At 35.8% G+C, this 19279-nt stretch overlaps 1 protein-coding gene across 2 annotated transcripts in view; it reads right to left on the reverse strand.

Annotated features, from left to right (window-relative positions):
- LOC132157448 (exportin-5) overlaps nucleotides 1-19279 on the reverse strand; it is a 175564-nt gene that overhangs the window by 26696 nt on the left and 129589 nt on the right. The window contains exons 27-31 of one of the 2 annotated variants that reach the window (XM_059566807.1): nucleotides 13475-13578; nucleotides 13327-13386; nucleotides 3963-4060; nucleotides 3758-3865; nucleotides 3436-3573 (exon numbers count right to left, since the gene is read on the reverse strand). In XM_059566807.1, coding sequence (XP_059422790.1) covers nucleotides 3436-3573; nucleotides 3758-3865; nucleotides 3963-4060; nucleotides 13327-13386; nucleotides 13475-13578 — 508 coding nt within the window. Of the gene's footprint in view, nucleotides 1-3435; nucleotides 3574-3757; nucleotides 3866-3962; nucleotides 4064-13326; nucleotides 13387-13474; nucleotides 13579-19279 lie in introns of both variants that reach the window. The other variant, XM_059566806.1, reaches the window with a different exon arrangement.

Here is a 19279-nt window from a genome sequence, read left to right on the forward strand (position 1 = left end):
CCTCTTTAAAATCTGACGTGCATGATGCATATCTGAAAATTATATCCGGTTTTACATTAACTCAATTAAGGCCGTGTTTACAAAATCACTCGCCAAAACCGTACATTTTGACACAATTGCATGTGTTTTTGTCGTTTAAAGTGCTACTGGTGCATTTGTCCTAAGCGGTTAGCCAGCATGTGTGTTCAGCCGAACGCACAGACATTTAAACTACCGGTATAACGTTACTGCATTTGATAATCACCTTCATCCAGTCTGCGTTATTTCTTAAAATACATTATGACCGAAAACACTCTATATTCGTTTAAACTAGAGTTAACTACCATAACTCCCTTACACAACCGCTTGTCAACGCTGATGTTGCGGTCTGGTAGATTGTTCTTGTTGCGTCTCTATCAGGGTTGCCAGGTTTTCAAAAGAAAACCCGCCCAAATACTACTCAAAACAAGCACAAAACTAGCTCAATTGGATTTTTTTTTTTTTAAATTGCGATTTTTGGTGGGGGTTCCCCTGCTTAAATTCACATTCCAGGGGATAAATATCGTGTTATTGGAGTCGCTTCGACCCGTGGATATGAAAAACGACCTCCGGCAATGGTGTTAGATTATCCCAATTCCGCAGACTTGGCAACACTGCGTCTATTCCTTTTCTGGCCCGGGCCAGTGTTGCCACCTTGTGGACAAAATAACTTAAAATAACTGTGCAAACACAATTCAAGACATATATGCGATCTGCACATACTCGCGGGCCGGATGAAGATGATTGACGGGCCGCCAATAAAATGGCCCTGGCCTAGAGCATCTTTGCAAAGATGAATGTGCCCGATTCCAGCCTTGCTGAAGCGCCCCCAGATCATGAATGAATGAATGATGCATTATATAGGACTTTATTGTGTATTACTGTCCACCCAAAGTGCTTTACAATAATTTTTAGTTTTTAGTCTTGTATGTTGCCAATAAGTCTAAAAACCTATATTTACCATGCAAAATATACTCACCTTTTTATCTGTCACATAGTAGCGCCTATGTATAATTAGCTGTACTCCCATAGTAGAACATTACAAGGTACACATCACGAAGTAGCACTTTAAGTCTCGCACTTTCTATGCCGTTGAGTTTCCATCAGCTGTTGCTGCTTAAAGTCCCTAGTCTCTGCAGCTTGACCTTGTTCTTATTAACCCTCTGAGGTCTAAGGGGGTTGTGGGGGCCTGGAGAAGTTTTGTCATGCCCTGACTTTTGTGCTTTTTTCAGTTGCTTATAAACATCTAAATGGCTAAAGTCAAATATCACTGTAATCAGCACAAACTGGGCTATAATAATATAGCAGCATGTATGTACATGATTTTGTTTTTGAGAAAACAATGTTTATGTGTGGTTAGTGAAAAACTAAAAAAACTAAATTGGAATAAGGCCATAAAACACATACAGAACATTGGTTCCCAGGACTTTTGAGAACTGGATCTTGTAGCCTAGATTTTTTCTTTCTAAATTATGTGAAAATAATTTTGTTTACTCACTCACAGAAAACAATATATTGATTGAAATTTTCTAAGACACTTTTTGTGTAGAAAGGGTCTATGCGAGAGGGCGAGAACTATCAGCATTATATTGTGATTTACACCTGAGAAGACAAAGGCCCATATAATGAGCTGCATAATGAGCCATTCAGTCAGGTGTGTGACTGAGAGGGAAGAGTTACAAGAAAGAATATGAGGACAAAATATATCTATATATTTTTATATTTGTAGTTTATTTAGAATATATTTAATTATCCCACAAAATAATTTAATATTCACTTGCGAGTTCAGTTAAACAGTTTATTAGGAACAATCAAAGCTTTTTTTCAAAGCTGAATTTTTAGCATCATTACTCCGGTCACACGATCCTTCAGAAATCCTTCTAACGTTCTGATTTTCTACTAAAAAACAAACAACAGCAAAAAACAAACAAACTAACAAAAAAATAAAACATTTATTGTTATTATTATTATTATTAATGTTGAAAAGAGCTGAGAATGTTTTTCAAGTTTTTTGGGGGATAAATTGAAAGAACAGCATTGTTTGTTACATTTGTTACATTTACATTTATTTGTTACATTTATATTATTTACATCAAGCTTTTGAATGGTATAGTGTATATTGTTATTGAAACTTCATAATGTTTGACTTGAATATACATTTAGTCAGGAATTATAGTTTGAAAATCTAGTAAAATGTTTACACATTATGTGAAAACTAGTTAAAGTATATAAATAAATAAAAAGAGACTTCCTTATTAATGTTTATGCTGAATAAAGCGCTTCATTCTTTTTTGTGAGGAAATCCAAAACTCAAATCCTGAGGTAATCCACAGCACATCTTCTTGGGGTGAATTATGTCTTATTCCTCTCAGCATGAAGCAAACAAAAAAAAAAAATGGTGAAGAACAGTCTCCCTGCTTTGTTTTCTGTATGGGCGTTTACAAGCCGTGAGCTTCAAGTGAAATATTTTAATCTCAATAGCGCGTTCAGCGCGTGGGCGTGGTAGCATTAGATATAATGAAGGGAGATGTGAAAGACGGACATCATGTTGTTTTCATATGGATTACTTTATCACAGCAGTGTAAAAGTATACATGTCAAGCTTTCTATAGATATATTGCTCATGTCTCTTCGTTGAGTGTTCACGGAGTTAATTTTAATGACGCATTTCTAAATGAAGATCGCCGCAGACCAAGGCTCCAGACAGCGCACCTTGTTTGTTATCTCTATTTTATAAATTCACAAAGTTTTGTTATTATTATGTCTGTATACAAATAAAAGTAGACCCTTTACAGATTCGATTGATGTATTGCTCTTGTCTGTACAATCAAAACTGAAAGTGTAATTTAAGTTCTTTTCGGGGTTATCAGGAGAAGATGCCTCAACACGTGTATACGCGGGGATCTACTCCAGAGGGGTTTGTCTATGACATTTTAAAGATGGAAGCAACCTGACACTCCTGCCAGTAAAGCCAGAATTGAACACTTCTTTTTCCCACTCAAAACTGCTCTTTTACAGTTTTTTGGCTTTGCAAGTAGTTATTTTTTTGTTACCATTTACTTTTGAGGTACTACTAGCACTGTTTTTGCCATCCACATGGTCCTCTTGCTAGAGGATAGCAATGACCACAGCAGTGCTTTTAAAACATTTCCTCAAGCTAGATTTGGTTTAGGTGATCTCCTAATCAGTACTTCATTAAGCAGAATGAGGTGTGCCTGTGTTGGAATTCAACAGACACTGGAATGACTGCCATACACAGAGATGCTGATTAAATAAAAATTTGAAGCGATCTCTTTTCCAGAGCTGTATATTTTGATTTAAATTTAGTTTATCATAGCTAGTAAGAGCACAAAAATTAAGTTAATCTTTTTGCCAAATGACATATTCAAGATATCACAGCTGAGCTGACATGACGCACCAGAGACTCGTAGATGAGCAAGGCCAGCTGAGTTAGCGCAGCATTGCAGCCTTCATGTTGCCCATGCATCTGCAGACCCTTCAGTACACTGGTGTAGAGCCATGTCACAGCGTCCGGGAGAAGGTTACAGTCAAGCACCTGCAAATTAATTAATTCACATATAGACACACAGTATTTTCATAGTGCAAAGAATTCAAAGGTAAAAAAAAAAAAAAAAAAAAAACTAATTTTTAGAATGCAATTCTAATGATAACTGACAGAAATATTTGGTGAATTCTCTGTTCTAGAAACAATTCCCTAAAAGGGTGAGAAAAATCAGTACCTGTTTTAACAAAGTCCAGCAAAGCACACTAGCACACCGTTGACAGTTTATTGTGTCTTTCCAGGAAAGGGAGTTAAAACATATAGTCAGGAGAGTCATATATATATCCTAAAAAAGAAAAAAAAAGTGGGTGTAAAACATTTTACTCCATTCACAGAGCCCAAGTATTGCAGCAAACTAATGGAGAGCACAAATAAATGTTTACCTCACTCTGGAGAAGGCACTTGCCCAATTCTGAGAGCTCATCTGAAGCTGTATGCATTTGAATTCCCTGTGAGGAGTCCATTGACACCATTTCCTCATCTCCTAAACAGAAAAAAAAAAAAAAAAAAACGAATTAAACTTAAAAAAAAAAAAAAAAAAGAAGTAGTACAAAGTATGAAATGGAGCACAGCTGTCACACGGAGCGGATCAATGTATTAAAACTAAGACAACTCCAGGAGGTGGTCTGAGTCAGTGGCATTGTGAGGGGGGCACTGGGAGCTTAAGACCCTAATTTAATTAAATTTGTTTTGCCAAAAGCCCCAGATGTCTTTGAAGATTACTGCTTACCTTACGGGTTCATTCCAATAAACATATCTGCTTTTTTGTTTTGGATATTAAATTAGCCAGATCGTGAACAGATTTAATTACCCAAGCAATCTTGTTCCAAAATGACAAGGATGCAGCTTTATCTATTTAACATTTGACAGTACACCTTCCCACTGTAACATTTAAATCTGTACTTGCATGTATTTGAAACGTCTTCACAAAGTTTTTGTAATCGTTATTCCTGTGATTTATTCCTACAAATAAATCACAGAAGAACTGGGATAAAAGTTTATAGTTAAGATAAACACTGCAACAAGAGTCCTGCAGCTGTCCTCAATTGGGAGGCAAACATGAGAAAGAATGTTTTCATGTTCCTTGAGTTTGGGTACTGCCTTCTTGGCTATGCTTTCCTTTGTTTTTTCTTTGTTTATATATATATAAAATATATTAATGCTATATATATATATATATATATATATAAATATTTATAACATTAATAAACTTTTAATAATCTACAGAACAGAAAAGCTGAGAAAAATCATGTTTTTATCAAAAACTACATACAGATTAGATTCAGAACTTCCATCAAAACATAGATAGAACAGATTGTTTCCATCGATACTTCCAAAAGATGCACAGTCCTATACTACTGCCTGGGTTGACATTTTCTTTTATCACATTTCATTAATGTAAGTTTTGACTTATATGTTGCTTAATGCTTGATGCTTGTTGATCGCATTATTTTACGCATCTACTTAAAATTTTTGTATTTTTTTCTACTTATTCTTTGTCTATTTTGATACAGAGATTCTGTACTTTTTCAGAAGATGCATAATAGCACCCCCCTACCGTATAACAGTGAAACGTTAAAAAGATAGAATTCTGTCTGGTAGAAAGCATTGTTTCATAAATTGTAGTCCATTACAAAAGTCCATTAATTTCAAGAAAAGGCTTCAAAGTGTGTAGGGTGAGTATTAGGATTATTAGCTCTTGGTACATAAAGAAGATTTGTAAAGTTGCAAAGACTAATGTCAACTATAAAATAACACTGGTTAGCCTTCACTGTTTAATGAAAGACAGCAGCAGGTTTATTTAGGCTGCTGTCTCTAAGACCTCATGCACGTATCTAATATACTGTTACACAGGGCTCTATGCTTACTTTCATTTTTAGGAGCGGTTGTTCTCCAAAAATAAAAAATTAGTAGCACCTTCTCATCAATAATAAAAATTCTGATAAAAATTTGCCTTCCTAATATGAGGTGACATTTGACTCAAAGTGACTTACAAGTAGTATTTTCTTTTTACCTCTGTAATGGCATAATTTTCATCTGTCAAATAAAAAAATGTTTATAAGCATTTTAAAATTTCTATTTAAAACAATATAATAAGAAGTAGGATTAGTCAAATAAGTTAACTATAGTAAATACATTTGCAAGCAGGTGGTGGCAAGTCACTGATTTTATCACAGAATAATTTATTCAACTGATTTCGAATGGCTGATTCATTCAGTAATGAAGCAAGTGGCTGTTATAAATGGGTATGGTATCATGAATCACTGACTCACTAGTTTCATTCAAAAACACACTTTCATTCAATCAGGTCCGCAAGCCAGTTCTATAAAACCTTTACAATTAACCCAGAATGCCGCAGCAATATACATTTTTAATGAGCCGAAAGTAATGCACGTCACACCTCTGTTTATCAATTTGCACTGGCTACCAATAGCTGCTCACATAAAATTTAAGGCATTGAGGTGACAAAACTACCACGTTATTGGAAGATGGCCTGGTGTCAAGAAGGGCAGCAAAGAAGCCACTTCTCTCCAAAAAAAAACATCAGGGACATATTGATCTGCAGAAAGTATAGTGAATGGACTGCTGAGGACTGGGGCAAAGTCATATTCTCCGATGAAGCCCCTTTCCGATTGTTTGGGGCATCTGGAAAAAGGCTTGTCCGGAGAAGAAAAGGTGAGCGCTACCATCAGTCCTGTTTCATGCGTGGGGTTGCTTCTTATCCTGCCCAAGAATTCTGCCCAAAAACACAGCCATGAATAAAGAATGGTACCAAAACACCCTCCAACAGCAACTTCTTCCAACAATCCAACAACAGTTTGGTGAAGAACAATGCATTTTCCAGCACGATGGAGCACTGTGCCATAAGGCAAAAGTGATAACTATGTGGCTCGGGGACCAGAATGTTGAAATTTTGGGTCCATGGCCTGGAAACTCCCCAGATCTTAATCCCATTGAGAACTTGTGGTCAATCCTCAAGAGGCGGGTGGACAAACAAAAACCCACTAATTCTGACAAACTCCAAGAAGTGATTATGAAAGAATGGGTTACTGTCAGTCAGGATTTGGCCTAGAAGTTGATTGAGAGCATGCCCAGTCCAATTGCAGAGGTCCTGAAAAAGAAGGGCCAACACTGCAAATACTGACTCTTTGCATAAATGTCATGTAATTGTCGATAAAAGCCTTTGAAACGTATGAAGTGCTTGTAATTATATTTAAGTACATCATAGAAACAACTGAAACAAAGATCTAAAAGCAGTTTAACAGCAAACTTTTTGAAAACTAATATTTATGTAATTCTCAAAACTTTTGGCCACGACTGTATGTGAGGCATCCCAATTTTATGTTATTTATCAGAAAACAATTTAAGAGATCGCAAGGGCGCCTCCCTGTAATGCCTGAGAATTACTGATATTTTCAGCACAAACACTAGAATATGAATAGTAATAGTGCTCATTTCTTTTAGGTTACAGTATGGGATTTGCATTACAAAATAAATCTTCACAAGTCTACAACCAAGACAGCTGCAGTTATAACCCATAAATTGAAGGCAATTTGACGTTTTAAAATGATCTATAGGCAAAAGTTGCTTCAAATCTTTGCTTATTTGTTGTTCTTGATCAATATTAAATGGATGCCTCTCATAAACTTGTTTTAATAAATCTCTTTTGCAATAAATAAAGATACAGGTTAAGTTCAATATTATTGTACAAATATTATAAAAAGCTATAAACTGCAAATAAGATTGGAGATTCACATTTTGCATATGGATTACAAAGTTAATTTTTTTTTTTTTACATGTAATTATAAAAAAATGTGTAGCTTAGAGAAAATATAAGCATAGGCTCATAGGCTTGACATTTATCCTACTTGAATTCATTCTAATAAATGCACATAACTTCATAAGATGGCCTACTAAATTTTCATCTGTTAATATTAAATATTTTACCTGAAAAGTTTAAGCTGACGGTTATTTGTGAAAATGTGCTTTGATGCATTTGTTTGATGACTTACAGTTAAAGCACTACCCAGTGGTCAAAAGCTGCAAATGAACTTTGAAGATGCTGCAGTGGTGGCGGCGGCACTTGCGGCAGTAAAAAAGCATTCTCTGGTTGGCCACCTACTGTACATAGGGCTCTGTTTAATTGTCGCATCACACCCCAGTCTATAACTAGACTGTCTCCTGCTGAATTGCTGATGTGAAAAAAAAAATTGCATTGTACTTTAGACAACATACATCCTGATTTTACAAGCAAAATGAAAATGAAAAAAAAAGTTCAGAAAGAGTATCATGATCAACATGTAGAATCTCCTTATTTCCAGATTGGAGATCCTGTATATATCCAAAACTTTGGGTATGGACCAAAATAAAACATGGAGTAATTCAGGACATTACAGAACCTATACAGTAGCTTTCGGGAATGCTTAAATAGTGCAATATCATATAAATTAATTATTTAGTCACAAAAAAAAGAAACGATAACTGATTACCAACTGAGCATGGATTTTCAGTTATGTGATGCTGATACTGGGTTTCAGGATACTGATGTTCAAGTGCCCAAATCACCCAGTACTTCCAAAATACCAACTTTGGGTGTAACTCCTGAGAAAATGGAGCTTGAAAATGTGAAAACTGAATGTTCCAGTAGGCTGTTGTCCGAGATATCTAGTGCTCCTGCCATTCCTGAAGTGACATAAATTGCAGGAAGTAAAAAACCCTGAAATTGTACCTACTGGGGGTCTACAACGTTCAGTAAGAGAGCGGAAACTACACACTTAAAGGACTCTGTGATTTATAAATTATTAGCACAAGGACTTTGTGATGAAAAAAAATAATAATATTGGGACTTTGGAAAAAAAACTTACAAAATCTTAAAATTGCAGAGTAACACTTTAGAATAATGGTCCATTAGTTTATGTAAGTTAATTCATTAATTAACATGAACAATGAACAAAACATTTATTACTGTATTTATTAATCTTTGTTAACATTAATGAAAATACAGTTATTCGTTGTTAGTTCATGCTTATTCACAGTGCATTAAATAATGTTAACAAGCACAACTTTTGATTTGAATAATGCATTAGTAAATGATGAAATTAACATCAACTAAGACTAATAAATGCTGTTCTTGCTTAGATCATGTTAACTAAAGTAGATAACTAACATTAATTCACCATTATTCTAAAGTGTTACCAATTGCACTTTATTGAACATTTTCTTGTACGTGAACAAAGTTTTTCCCCTCAAGTTTGTTGATTGGAGTAAAAAAAACAGTTTTTGGATTTAAGCGGGAAGAAGTGTTGTATGTGCATATTGATAGTTGTCCAGCAAGGGTCGATAATGCATTGTGTATGGGTTTATACACTATTAAAAGGCTGTAAAAAAAGCACATTGTGTGCACACTATTGCCATGCTGGTGTGTATGTCTAAACGCTGCGATGGGTCCTCAAAGTGACCATCAAGAACTTTTGGTCTGTGTTTCCTATTTCCAATATCTCAAGATAATACACAATTAAAGGGGTCAATTTTGCGATTTCAAGTTTTCTTTTCTCTTTGGAGTGTTACAAGCTGATTGTGCACAGATAAGATTCTGAAGTCTTAAACCCAAAGAGATTTTCTGTCAAAGTTTAAACTCTGCCATGCCCCCCTAAAACGGCTCATTCAAACATACCCCCCACATGTCTGTCAAGATGTGGAAATAGTTGCATAATGCCGCCAAAGTGTTCACGCAAAGAAAGAAAGCTTGGTTTCAGTAACAGTTAGTGTTGAAGCAGCAATGTCAGGGAGGTGCTGTGTGTTTCTAGATGAAAGCAAAAGCACGTTATTTGGCCTTCCGAAAGTAGATGCATAGGAAGCTTTAAGGTTACTTAGAACAGAACAGCAACACATTTTATAGACGACCATTTCGTGAACCTAGGAGAGGAGGTAATTCTGACTTTGCTACGACAAGCTGGCGCTTCTGAATCAGCTACTTTAAATATGTTTTGTTATTAGTTTTAGTATTTGCTATTGACTGTTTAATGCCGAGTTTTGGGCATCGTGTATGTGTGCATGTGTGTGTGTGTGGAGTCAGCTGTGTTAACTGTCCGTGGCTTGTGTACTGCAAACACATATGAGCTTCATCACTTTGTCTGTCATGCAACTCTCTTCCACCTTTCGGGGTTGAACTGATGGTAAATACAAGGACATTATTAACTGTCTTTACATTTATTTTGAAAGATGAAGCTCACGATTGTGGAAAGGGGCGTTACATTTCCAATGAGTACTTGAGGTATTCGGCCAATCACAATGCACTGGGTCAGATGGCCAATCAGTGCAGACTACGCTTGTTGGAAGGAGGGACTTTGTAGAAAACAATGCGTTTGAGAGAGGTGGGCATAGAGGACCTACAATAATGTACAGAATTTGAAGAAGAACATATTCTGTTACACCAAATACACAAAATAATGATCTTTAAAAAAAATCATATAAAAAAAAGCAAAATAGGCCTCTAACACTAGTTTGCACTATTTTTCTATTGTTTTATTTTTTTAAATGTATTATATAATTAAAAAAACCTTGCTACGTGTACTTCATTAAGCTAACTGAGACTTGATATAGCACCTATCATTGCTTTTTTTGTTGATTTTCCTTGCTTCCATTGTCCTCATTCGTAAGTCGTTTAAGATAAAATCATCTGCTAAATGACTAAATGTAAATTAATGAAACTGCTGTGTTTGCTTTTAGAGATGTGCAGCAGCTGAGCTGTTACTTTATTTTGAAGTATTTTTGTTGATGATGTCACATGATGTTTAATACAAAGACAGGATTGTGTACAAAGAGAAACAGTACAGCGCATGTCTAAGCAACAGCATCCCAATGGAAGATTGCATCATGTGATGGACCATATCCGCTTGGATAAAACCCCAATGCTTGAACTAATTCAGGGTGTAAGTACGTTGAGTGTGCACGCTTCCTCCTCCGCCATGACTTGAACTACCTACTCCAACGCTACTAGCGTTCTTGCCATCCAGAACTCAAAACCACTCCATTGAAACTTTGTGACTGCCAAGAATCTTCGAAGTCTTGCAAACAGCGAAACCATCTGAAACTCTCCGTAGTTCTACTTAATCAGACAACCAACCAATCACCAAAAGGGTTTTCCCTAAAGACGTCATCCAGACATCAGATCTGCATCCAATCTGAGACACGGGGATTCCCTGAGACGAGGCAACAAGTGAATCTCCAACTCCGCTTTTCAGCACAAGTGCAAGTAAAACAAACAAACTTCATTTCTTGCTGAAATGGGTGCAAATTGATCTTAAGCGGTAAAGATAAGACATCTCTGCTTTTGTGAATTTCTTGGTGTGATCTAACCAATAACTCCTGGGACTTCATTCAAATCCATTATCATTCTGTAGCGGATCTGACCCGAATCAGACAAATTAAAGAGTCGATCAGGACTGTGGTTGAAACACGAGCCGAATTCCTCAGAAAGGCAACAGGAAGTCGTAAATCATTCTGTGCCACAAGTCCCAAGCAAGATAACCAACCAACCAACTCTTTCACAGAACAGCTTTCAACATTAACACCACTAGAACAATTATTGACAATCTCAATTCGGAGAAGAGATTGTCAAATTTGGGGCAAGTAATTGAGATGCAACGTCGACATCACATGTTAACCCATTAAAGTAATAAACAAGATTCTTGGATTGACTTCCCCCCTACCTAGCAGAACCTGACTGAAATTCCTAAGGGGGCCTTTGAACCTCTGGTCTCCACAGAAATCTTTGTCAGATAATGGCACAGAAACTGTGAAACTTTTCTACATATATATGGACCAAAATGAACTCAAAAAGACTTATAAATGAATATCAGTCCATCGCTTCACTCCATATTCATTTATATGTAACCCACATATTTGACTATCATGTTTATAATCCCTATTTGTGTATGTCTTTTAATAACTATGGGATAGCTTAATCATGTTTGGTATGTATGTGTTTGAATCTGCTTGCTTGAAACAGTCATGACCATCAGTTTTTTGTCAAATGTATCATATTCTTGTTATAGGAATCATGTCCAAAATTAGACACTGCAAGAACGGGAAAATTCGGACCACATGCTTGATAAGATAACATATGATTTATGATACCCCCGAGCAAATACAATATCTGATTGGTCAAGACAACATTTGAGGTGTGGCCAACAGGCCAGTTTAAATACTTAGGACACCATAAAATTTTGCTTTTAGCTTCTAGCTTTGCTTCTTAGCTTTTGCTATTAGTCATGTTTGCTTTTAGAGTTTGCTTTTAGCTTTGAGCTTTTAGCTTGTAGCTTTGCTTCTAGCCATGCTTTTAGTCATCATTGTTCTTTGAGCGTGGTGCCAGCGTGCTTCGGCCTGCACGCCTGCTACTACTTAGCCACGATGAGAAGAAACACCACCTAGTCTCGTCAAACTTTACTTCTTTTCTTTTCGGTTTGAGAGTTTCGTGTTCTGAGTTAAGTTTTGTAACGCCGTGTCTCAGAGTCTGACCTCGAGTGCCCGTTCAACTTCAACCAGCCCACACAACTCCGCATCTTCAGCCACGCCCAACCACGGGCTTCCCAAGACGTCACTTCAGCGACTACTGAACTTCCAGCCAATCAGCGACATCGGGAAACCCCCTTTCAACAACAACTTTACACAGGAGAAGCAAGTACTACCTCCAGACATTTGTACTGGTGTATCTAATATAATTTTAACCTCATTGAGGATCTCAATGCGAGGGTTAATTAAGTGATTGATGGCTGTTCATTGATGTGATTGATGCAATTTCACGTATTGCTGTAAACTTGGGATTCCACATTTCCATTCTCTTAAAGTCATCTTTCCCTAACTTTCGATCTTCCTGCTACTTGTGTAAATGTGTGAGTGCGTGCGTTTATGTGTTAGATTAGTTTATACGTCTTAGATTTATCTAATAAAGCCTTATTTATATTGAAAAGAGAAGTATCTTGTGTTTTGTGCTTACAAGTTAATGTCTTAAACTGCCGATCTTGTTACTGTGCTAATTGATAGTGTTTTCACTATACTTTGGATATTAATATCCAGCGCAGATTTGATGTTATACGGCCATTCAGTGAATCGAAGGGCGCCTCAGTGATCAGCCGTGAAACAGTGATTCTGTTCAAATTCCCTTTAAAATCTTAAATGATTCCCTTTGAGCTAAATTGACCGGTTTCCCTTACAATTCTCTTCAGTAACTGTGTGTGTATGTATGTATGTGTGTATGTATGTGTGTGTGTGTCCATTAGGTTTTAGATCCATGTAATAGAGTAGTTCAATAAATTCTTGTTTCATTTATAAAGAAGTATTGTCTTGTGTGGTGTATTTTAGGATTAAATCTAGGATTAAACTGCCCAGATCCTGAGCTACCAGCTCGTAACTTATAACCATTCTGTTTGTATTCTCATTATCCATGAAATAATATAAACATTGTTAAGATATACAGATTTTAACGTTTGCTGGATGAACCGTTGATGAAGTATAAACTAATTATATTTGGAATTTTCCAATTAAAGCAATTTGAAACTTTAGATTTGATTCTTCTCAAAATAAATGAGCTAATATTTCTTTACACAGTCCATGGCACTGCTACCACTGTTCTGCACCTTAGATCCCATGCTTTTAAGCATAGCTGAGATATTTGCCATTCGTTATGCAAAGTCATGAAGAACGATCTTCAGCAAAAAAGAACAAGGAGACATCAAAGAGACTCACCATCTGCTTCCTCTTTGTTTGCAGATAGCTCTGGAAATTTTCTTGTAATGCAAGTCACACCTGGAAATATATTAACGTTTTTTTTTTCTTTTATATACATTTTTTTTTATCAAACTTGAAAAACTTCTCATCCATAAAGGTAACTTACTAAGAAGGTCCATGACTTCCCGTGTGACCAGCCGCAACAGCTGCTCTTCCACCACTTCCTGAGTGACAAGGTTCTCTTCGTAGGCCTCATCCTCCTCCTGAGCACTAAAATATGAACAACAAAAATAAAATCAAATCAAATAGACCTGCAAGCAGCAATTAAGGGGCCAAGCACAACAGACGCAAAACAAGGAGTTAAGCAAACATGGCACGGAGCATCCAACCAATTAAAACAAATACTATCGTGTGTAATGTACAATTGCTTATCACTTATCAGTACCACCAAAATGATCTGGTGTGGTCGTTGTTGGGTGAGAGTGACACAAGATCCAGTTGGGCATCATGCCATCAACTTAAAGATAACTTGTACAGTGGTGGCCAAAATTATTAGAACATCAGAACAGAATCATTTTCACCAGCTAAAAATAAAAAATTGGTTTTAAGAAACTATTTCTACTTTTTGCTGTAGTATGTCAGTAGGAAATATATATTTTCAAACAATATTAGTATTTTCAAACAGCCATTTAGATTAATCACTATGGTGTAAACAAATACTTAAATATGACACATTTTATATTTACACCACTTGCAACATATTTACAACAGTTCTTCTGCAATGAATGGGTGTCATCAGAATGAGGAGGATACAATATTATGGATTATAAATATTTTGGCCAGATACAATAATTTAAAGATAAAACAAACTTAATTATGATTGTTTATTCATAACTGCAAACTCACAAGAGGTAAAAAAAAGGTGACAGTTCAGAATGTGACCCTTGTAGGGGGTGTCTGTTTTGAGAATTTAACATGTAAATGTTAAACTCTGACAACAAAATAAATGGAAGGGACAACATATGCTTCCAGTAAAAAAAAAAAAAAAGCTCATTTATACCACAGACTTTTTGACAGTGCAACTCTGTTTTCATTGGTGTTCATACTTCTCTTTGGAGTCAGTTAAGTCATTTATTTTTGCTAATTCTAATGTTCACATTAGAGTGCGCATACTTTCAACAAGCTCCATCTTTACACTGCAGAGGAAACAGAAGCTGGAATTAGTGGAATTAGATGCATTTACACAGACTGTTTAATGATGCTGTGGTGCCATGAATGCATTTAAACAACAAAATTTCAAAAGGCATAAATAATTTTATAAGATTAATGTTTTAAATATTCTTGAACATACAAGTTAAAAATATTGGGAAAATGCAATACTTTTAAATATGTAAAAAGATGCGTGGACTGAATTATGAACATGCGGATCAAATATTAAAGGTTCCGTTCTTCGTGATCCCATGTTTACAACTTTAGTTAGTGTGTAATGTTGTTGTTAGAGTATAAACAATATCTGTAAAATTCTAAAGCTCAAAGTTCAATGCCAAGCGAGATATTTTAACAGAATTCGCCTACAAAAAACGACCAGTTTGGACTACATTCCTCTAGTTCCTGCAGTAATGACGTCACCAAAACAGTTTTTTGACTAACCTCCGCCCACATGAATACACAAAAAATGGGGCGTGGCCTTGTTGCGCTCCAACGGAGAAGAGGAAAAGCTGTGTTTGTGTTTATCGCCATGTCGTCGAAACGCTGTTATTTTCATCTCGGAGTCCAATCACCTTTGTTTGGGCTTCCCAGGGACGCTTTACTTGGAGATTAATGGTTACAATTTATGTTTAACTCGGTTCCCGAAAATTATAATCCACATGTTGCTGAGGACAGCGAGCTTCCTCAATCTCAATCAGTTTAATGCCGGATTCGCACAAAGATTATTCTTGAAAGACGGAACAGTTCCCTCTTTGTCTGGAGAAGGTGTTGTTTATGGACCACAACCGGTAAGTGTATTTTATTATTTAAGTTGGTGCGTTTAACAGTTTCTGTAACTTATTACACAAAGGGCAACGCTATTTAGCTTTGTTAACTACATGTTAGGGCTGTGTAAAAAAATCTAATGCGATTTTAATGCGCATCTCATCTGTAAAAACGCTCCTGTGATTATAAGTACATCTCCAGCACGTGCATTCTTTTACTGTCTATGGTTCAGATCAGGATTGCCAGGTTTTCAAAACAAATCCTGCCCACTTGCTTCTCAAAACTAGTCCAAAACTAGCCCAATTGCATTTCCAGGAGGGCAGCCTGCGCTAAGCTGCTGTCGAATCACAACACAGGAACCACTGGCACAATCAGAACTCGTTACGTATTTCTGAAGGAGGGACTTCATAGAACAAGGAAGTCATCAGCCCGTTTTTATGACAGTGGAAACAGCGGTATACAGATAGGTGAATTGTGTGAAAAATACTGTGTTTTTTTACACGTGAAACATGAACACATGTTATATTGCACACTGTAAACACAATCAAAGCTTCAAAAAGCACGAGAAATGGGACCTTTAAATTGGAGTCGAATATCACCCCCAGATTTTAGTTTGTTTAATTTGAAACTGTGCTACAGGTGAGGTGAACCAATGATATTTATATCACAGTTTAGACAGAGAACATTTTCAGATATTCATTTTTTCATCTCAGTAAAACACTGAGAAAGAAAAGACAGGCATATTGGCTAGGTGCACAAGATGGCACCGGTGAGCTTCAGTGACGCAAGTGTGTGCATAGTTATTTCCGGTCCTGCGACGCTTGCATTTACTATAAGGGAAACTTACATACGAAACTTGGCTAGGTGGATATAATTAATGTTTTTCAAATTTAACAGCGAATAGTGGTATATCAAAGACACGAGGAAACATCTTCCCTACATTTTTGCGTACCTCTGTGTGGAAATTCATCAAGATACAACGTGGAGATTGCTTTATTCTTCTGTTGATTATGCGGATCAGCGTCAGCATCAGGTTAATCAGTCCACAGGGATTTATTCATTCAAACACAAACCACTCAAATATGCTATACTTTACATTTTCGGAAAGCTGATTTTGTTCTTACTGTTATCTATAAGATCATAAGGTTTCTGACTGTCAAACAAGACACAGATATTTCTGATAAAGTATGTATATTTTATTACTTTATTTGATAACAGTTTATAACTGTGTACAATTTAACGTAATGCTATTTTGGTAGGTTTGCATTAATTAAAAGATCGCTGTTTGCATTCATGTGTGTTTTTATCAATGTTTATCTGTTTTGTAAAATATCTGCAGCACAAATAATTTTGTCTATAAGCAGCGCATGTATTTTGTTACGAATACTTCAGATAAAACAAATATTAAAATTAGTCATGTATTAGTTGTATTATTTTACAGCCCTTTATTTCATTTCAAAATGTTTGATGCAAAGTTGACTATGTAAAATAATAAAATATGTTGTGAAAATGATGATGAAACAAACTAATGTATGTGCACAATTGAGAAATGTGAAGATAAATCACAAGGTGAATATTTCATTAAACAAAAAAATAATAATCAATGTAATACAAACATTTTCGAGAAATAATATTAACATAATTGGTAAGGTATAGGGCTGAAACGATTCCTCAAGTAACTCGAGTAACTCGATTACAAAAAATGATCGAGGCAAATTCCTCTGCCTCGAAGCCTCTTTTAATTTATTTTAAATCTCACGTCAGGTTCTTTCGCAATAATTTTCTTTTTTATGTGACAACGCGTTTACGTCACCCACAAAGCGGAAGGAGACACAAGTGCTGTGTATGACTGCAAGGAGTCAGCAGTGTTTTGATTTGAGGACGCGGGCAAACGTAAAGAGAACGTCGTGGTGTGTGTCAATTGCAAGACAGATCTGGCATACCACAACTAGGGCCCTATGATTTCCGCGATGTAGAAATCACGGAGGGAATCGCGGAATCCAGTCACAAAAACAGAATTTACAGTTTAACGTGGAATGGCACGGAATTTGCCAAATTTTGAATGAATTAATCAAAAATAGGTCATTGCACTAACATCAAATCACGATATGGACTAATATCTAGGCGATCGTTAATTTGTGTACAGTTTATGGACCTAAAAGCTATAGCCCCGCTAAAAAAGCCTAGTGACGCCCCTGCTTCTTGTGTACATTTCGGAGAACCAGGACAAACATTTCAATCGATCGCTCAGACATTTAAAAGGCACTGAAATCTGCTTCCTCTTATTCGGTTTGGGTCATGTGCAGGTGTGATGGTTCGCGTACAAACCAATAGGGTGTCGGAATGGTATATGTTTATACTTCAAATTCCAAACAACAATCAAATTCACTCCATCCGGATGGCACGATTTATCTTTATAGGTTTTTTTTTTTTTGAATGATGACAAGCTGGAATGAAAACAAGCTGAAATTAAATAGCAGTAACTAAGCTATTTTTAAAATGTAAGGAGTAGAAAGTACAGATACTTGCAAAAAAATTAAGAAATAGAAGTAAAAAGTCAGCTGAAAAATAATTACTCAAGTATAGATACCCCAAATTTCTACTTAAGTAAGGTAACGAAGTATTTGTACTTCGTTACTTGACACCTCTGGTTCACATACAATACATACACATACTGTCAGGGCCATAAATAAATAATAAATAAATCAATCAATTTAATTACCACAAACTCAATGATTACATAATTGGTTCAATTTGAAAAAAAGATTTTAACTTCAATTTAAAAAGACCATGTGCTTTACACCCTTTTATGTCCTCTGGTAGGGCATTCCACTGTTTAGTGGCTTTCACTGTGAAAGATGATACCAAGTGCAAAGCGATGAAAGGGAACCAGACAATTACTCAAAAATGATAGTTTGGTAGATCTCACAGAGGTTTCACCACGAAGATGAATAAAGTCAAGTAATACAGAAGGAGCCAGACCGTTTAGGATTTTCGGAACCATACACAAATTTGAATAAAGTCTAAAATTATCAAAGTTTAAAAAAATATGTTTCTCTATGATCCTACAAGAATGAAAATGGTTAGGTTTTTTTTTCTTAAATTTTTAATACCGGTTTATATAGATTTTAAATGTTTAATAACAGTATCACCAGCTTGACCCCAACATCTCAAACAGTAAGACATGTGAGCAAAAATTGTAGCATGCATAAGAGCCTTAGCTACATCACAAGAAAGACATTGTCTGATTTGTCTAAAGTTTGCCATATTATGTTTAATATTCCTCACCATTTTCTTTACATGGTTTTTAAAACTGAGATTTGAGTCCAATATTATACCAAAATAATTGAACTCATTTACTATTTCTATCTTTTCACCATTAATACATATATCAACATCAGGAAATCTAACGTTTTGTTTTACTGATGTTTAAGCTAAGACATGACTGTTCTAGTCACTGTGTAATCTTTTCTGTAACAGCTTTTAACTTCTCAGCTGCTGATTCTGCTGTTTTCGCATACGTTAAAACAACAGTATCATTAGCATACATTTGTAATTGTATCCCTTCACACTGTTGCGGAAGATCATTAATATACAAACTAAACAGTAAGGGACCTAGTACTGATCCCTTAAATTTTTACACATTGTTCTCTATTTGATAAGTATGAGGATACCCATGCTAAAGCTTCAGGTGAAAACTGAAATGTAGACAATTTATAAAAAGGAGAACTATAGATTAACCGTATAAAAGCCTTTACGTAGATTTAAAAATATAACCCCAACAAATCCTCCTTTATCAACTTTAGATTTTATTTGTTCTATTAGATGTAAAGTAGCTGTTTCGGTAGAATGATTTACTCTGAAACAAAACCTCAACGGTATTAAGATGGGATGGTCAGCTGTTCAAAAACAATCCTCTCTGCAACCTTTGAGAATACTGGCAGTATGCTTATGGGTCTGTAGTTTCTAACTTCATAATGGTCTCCAGATTTAAAAA

This window comes from Carassius carassius, chromosome 14 (assembly GCF_963082965.1).
Source record: "Carassius carassius chromosome 14, fCarCar2.1, whole genome shotgun sequence".
NCBI classification, from domain to species: Eukaryota; Metazoa; Chordata; class Actinopteri; order Cypriniformes; family Cyprinidae; genus Carassius; species Carassius carassius.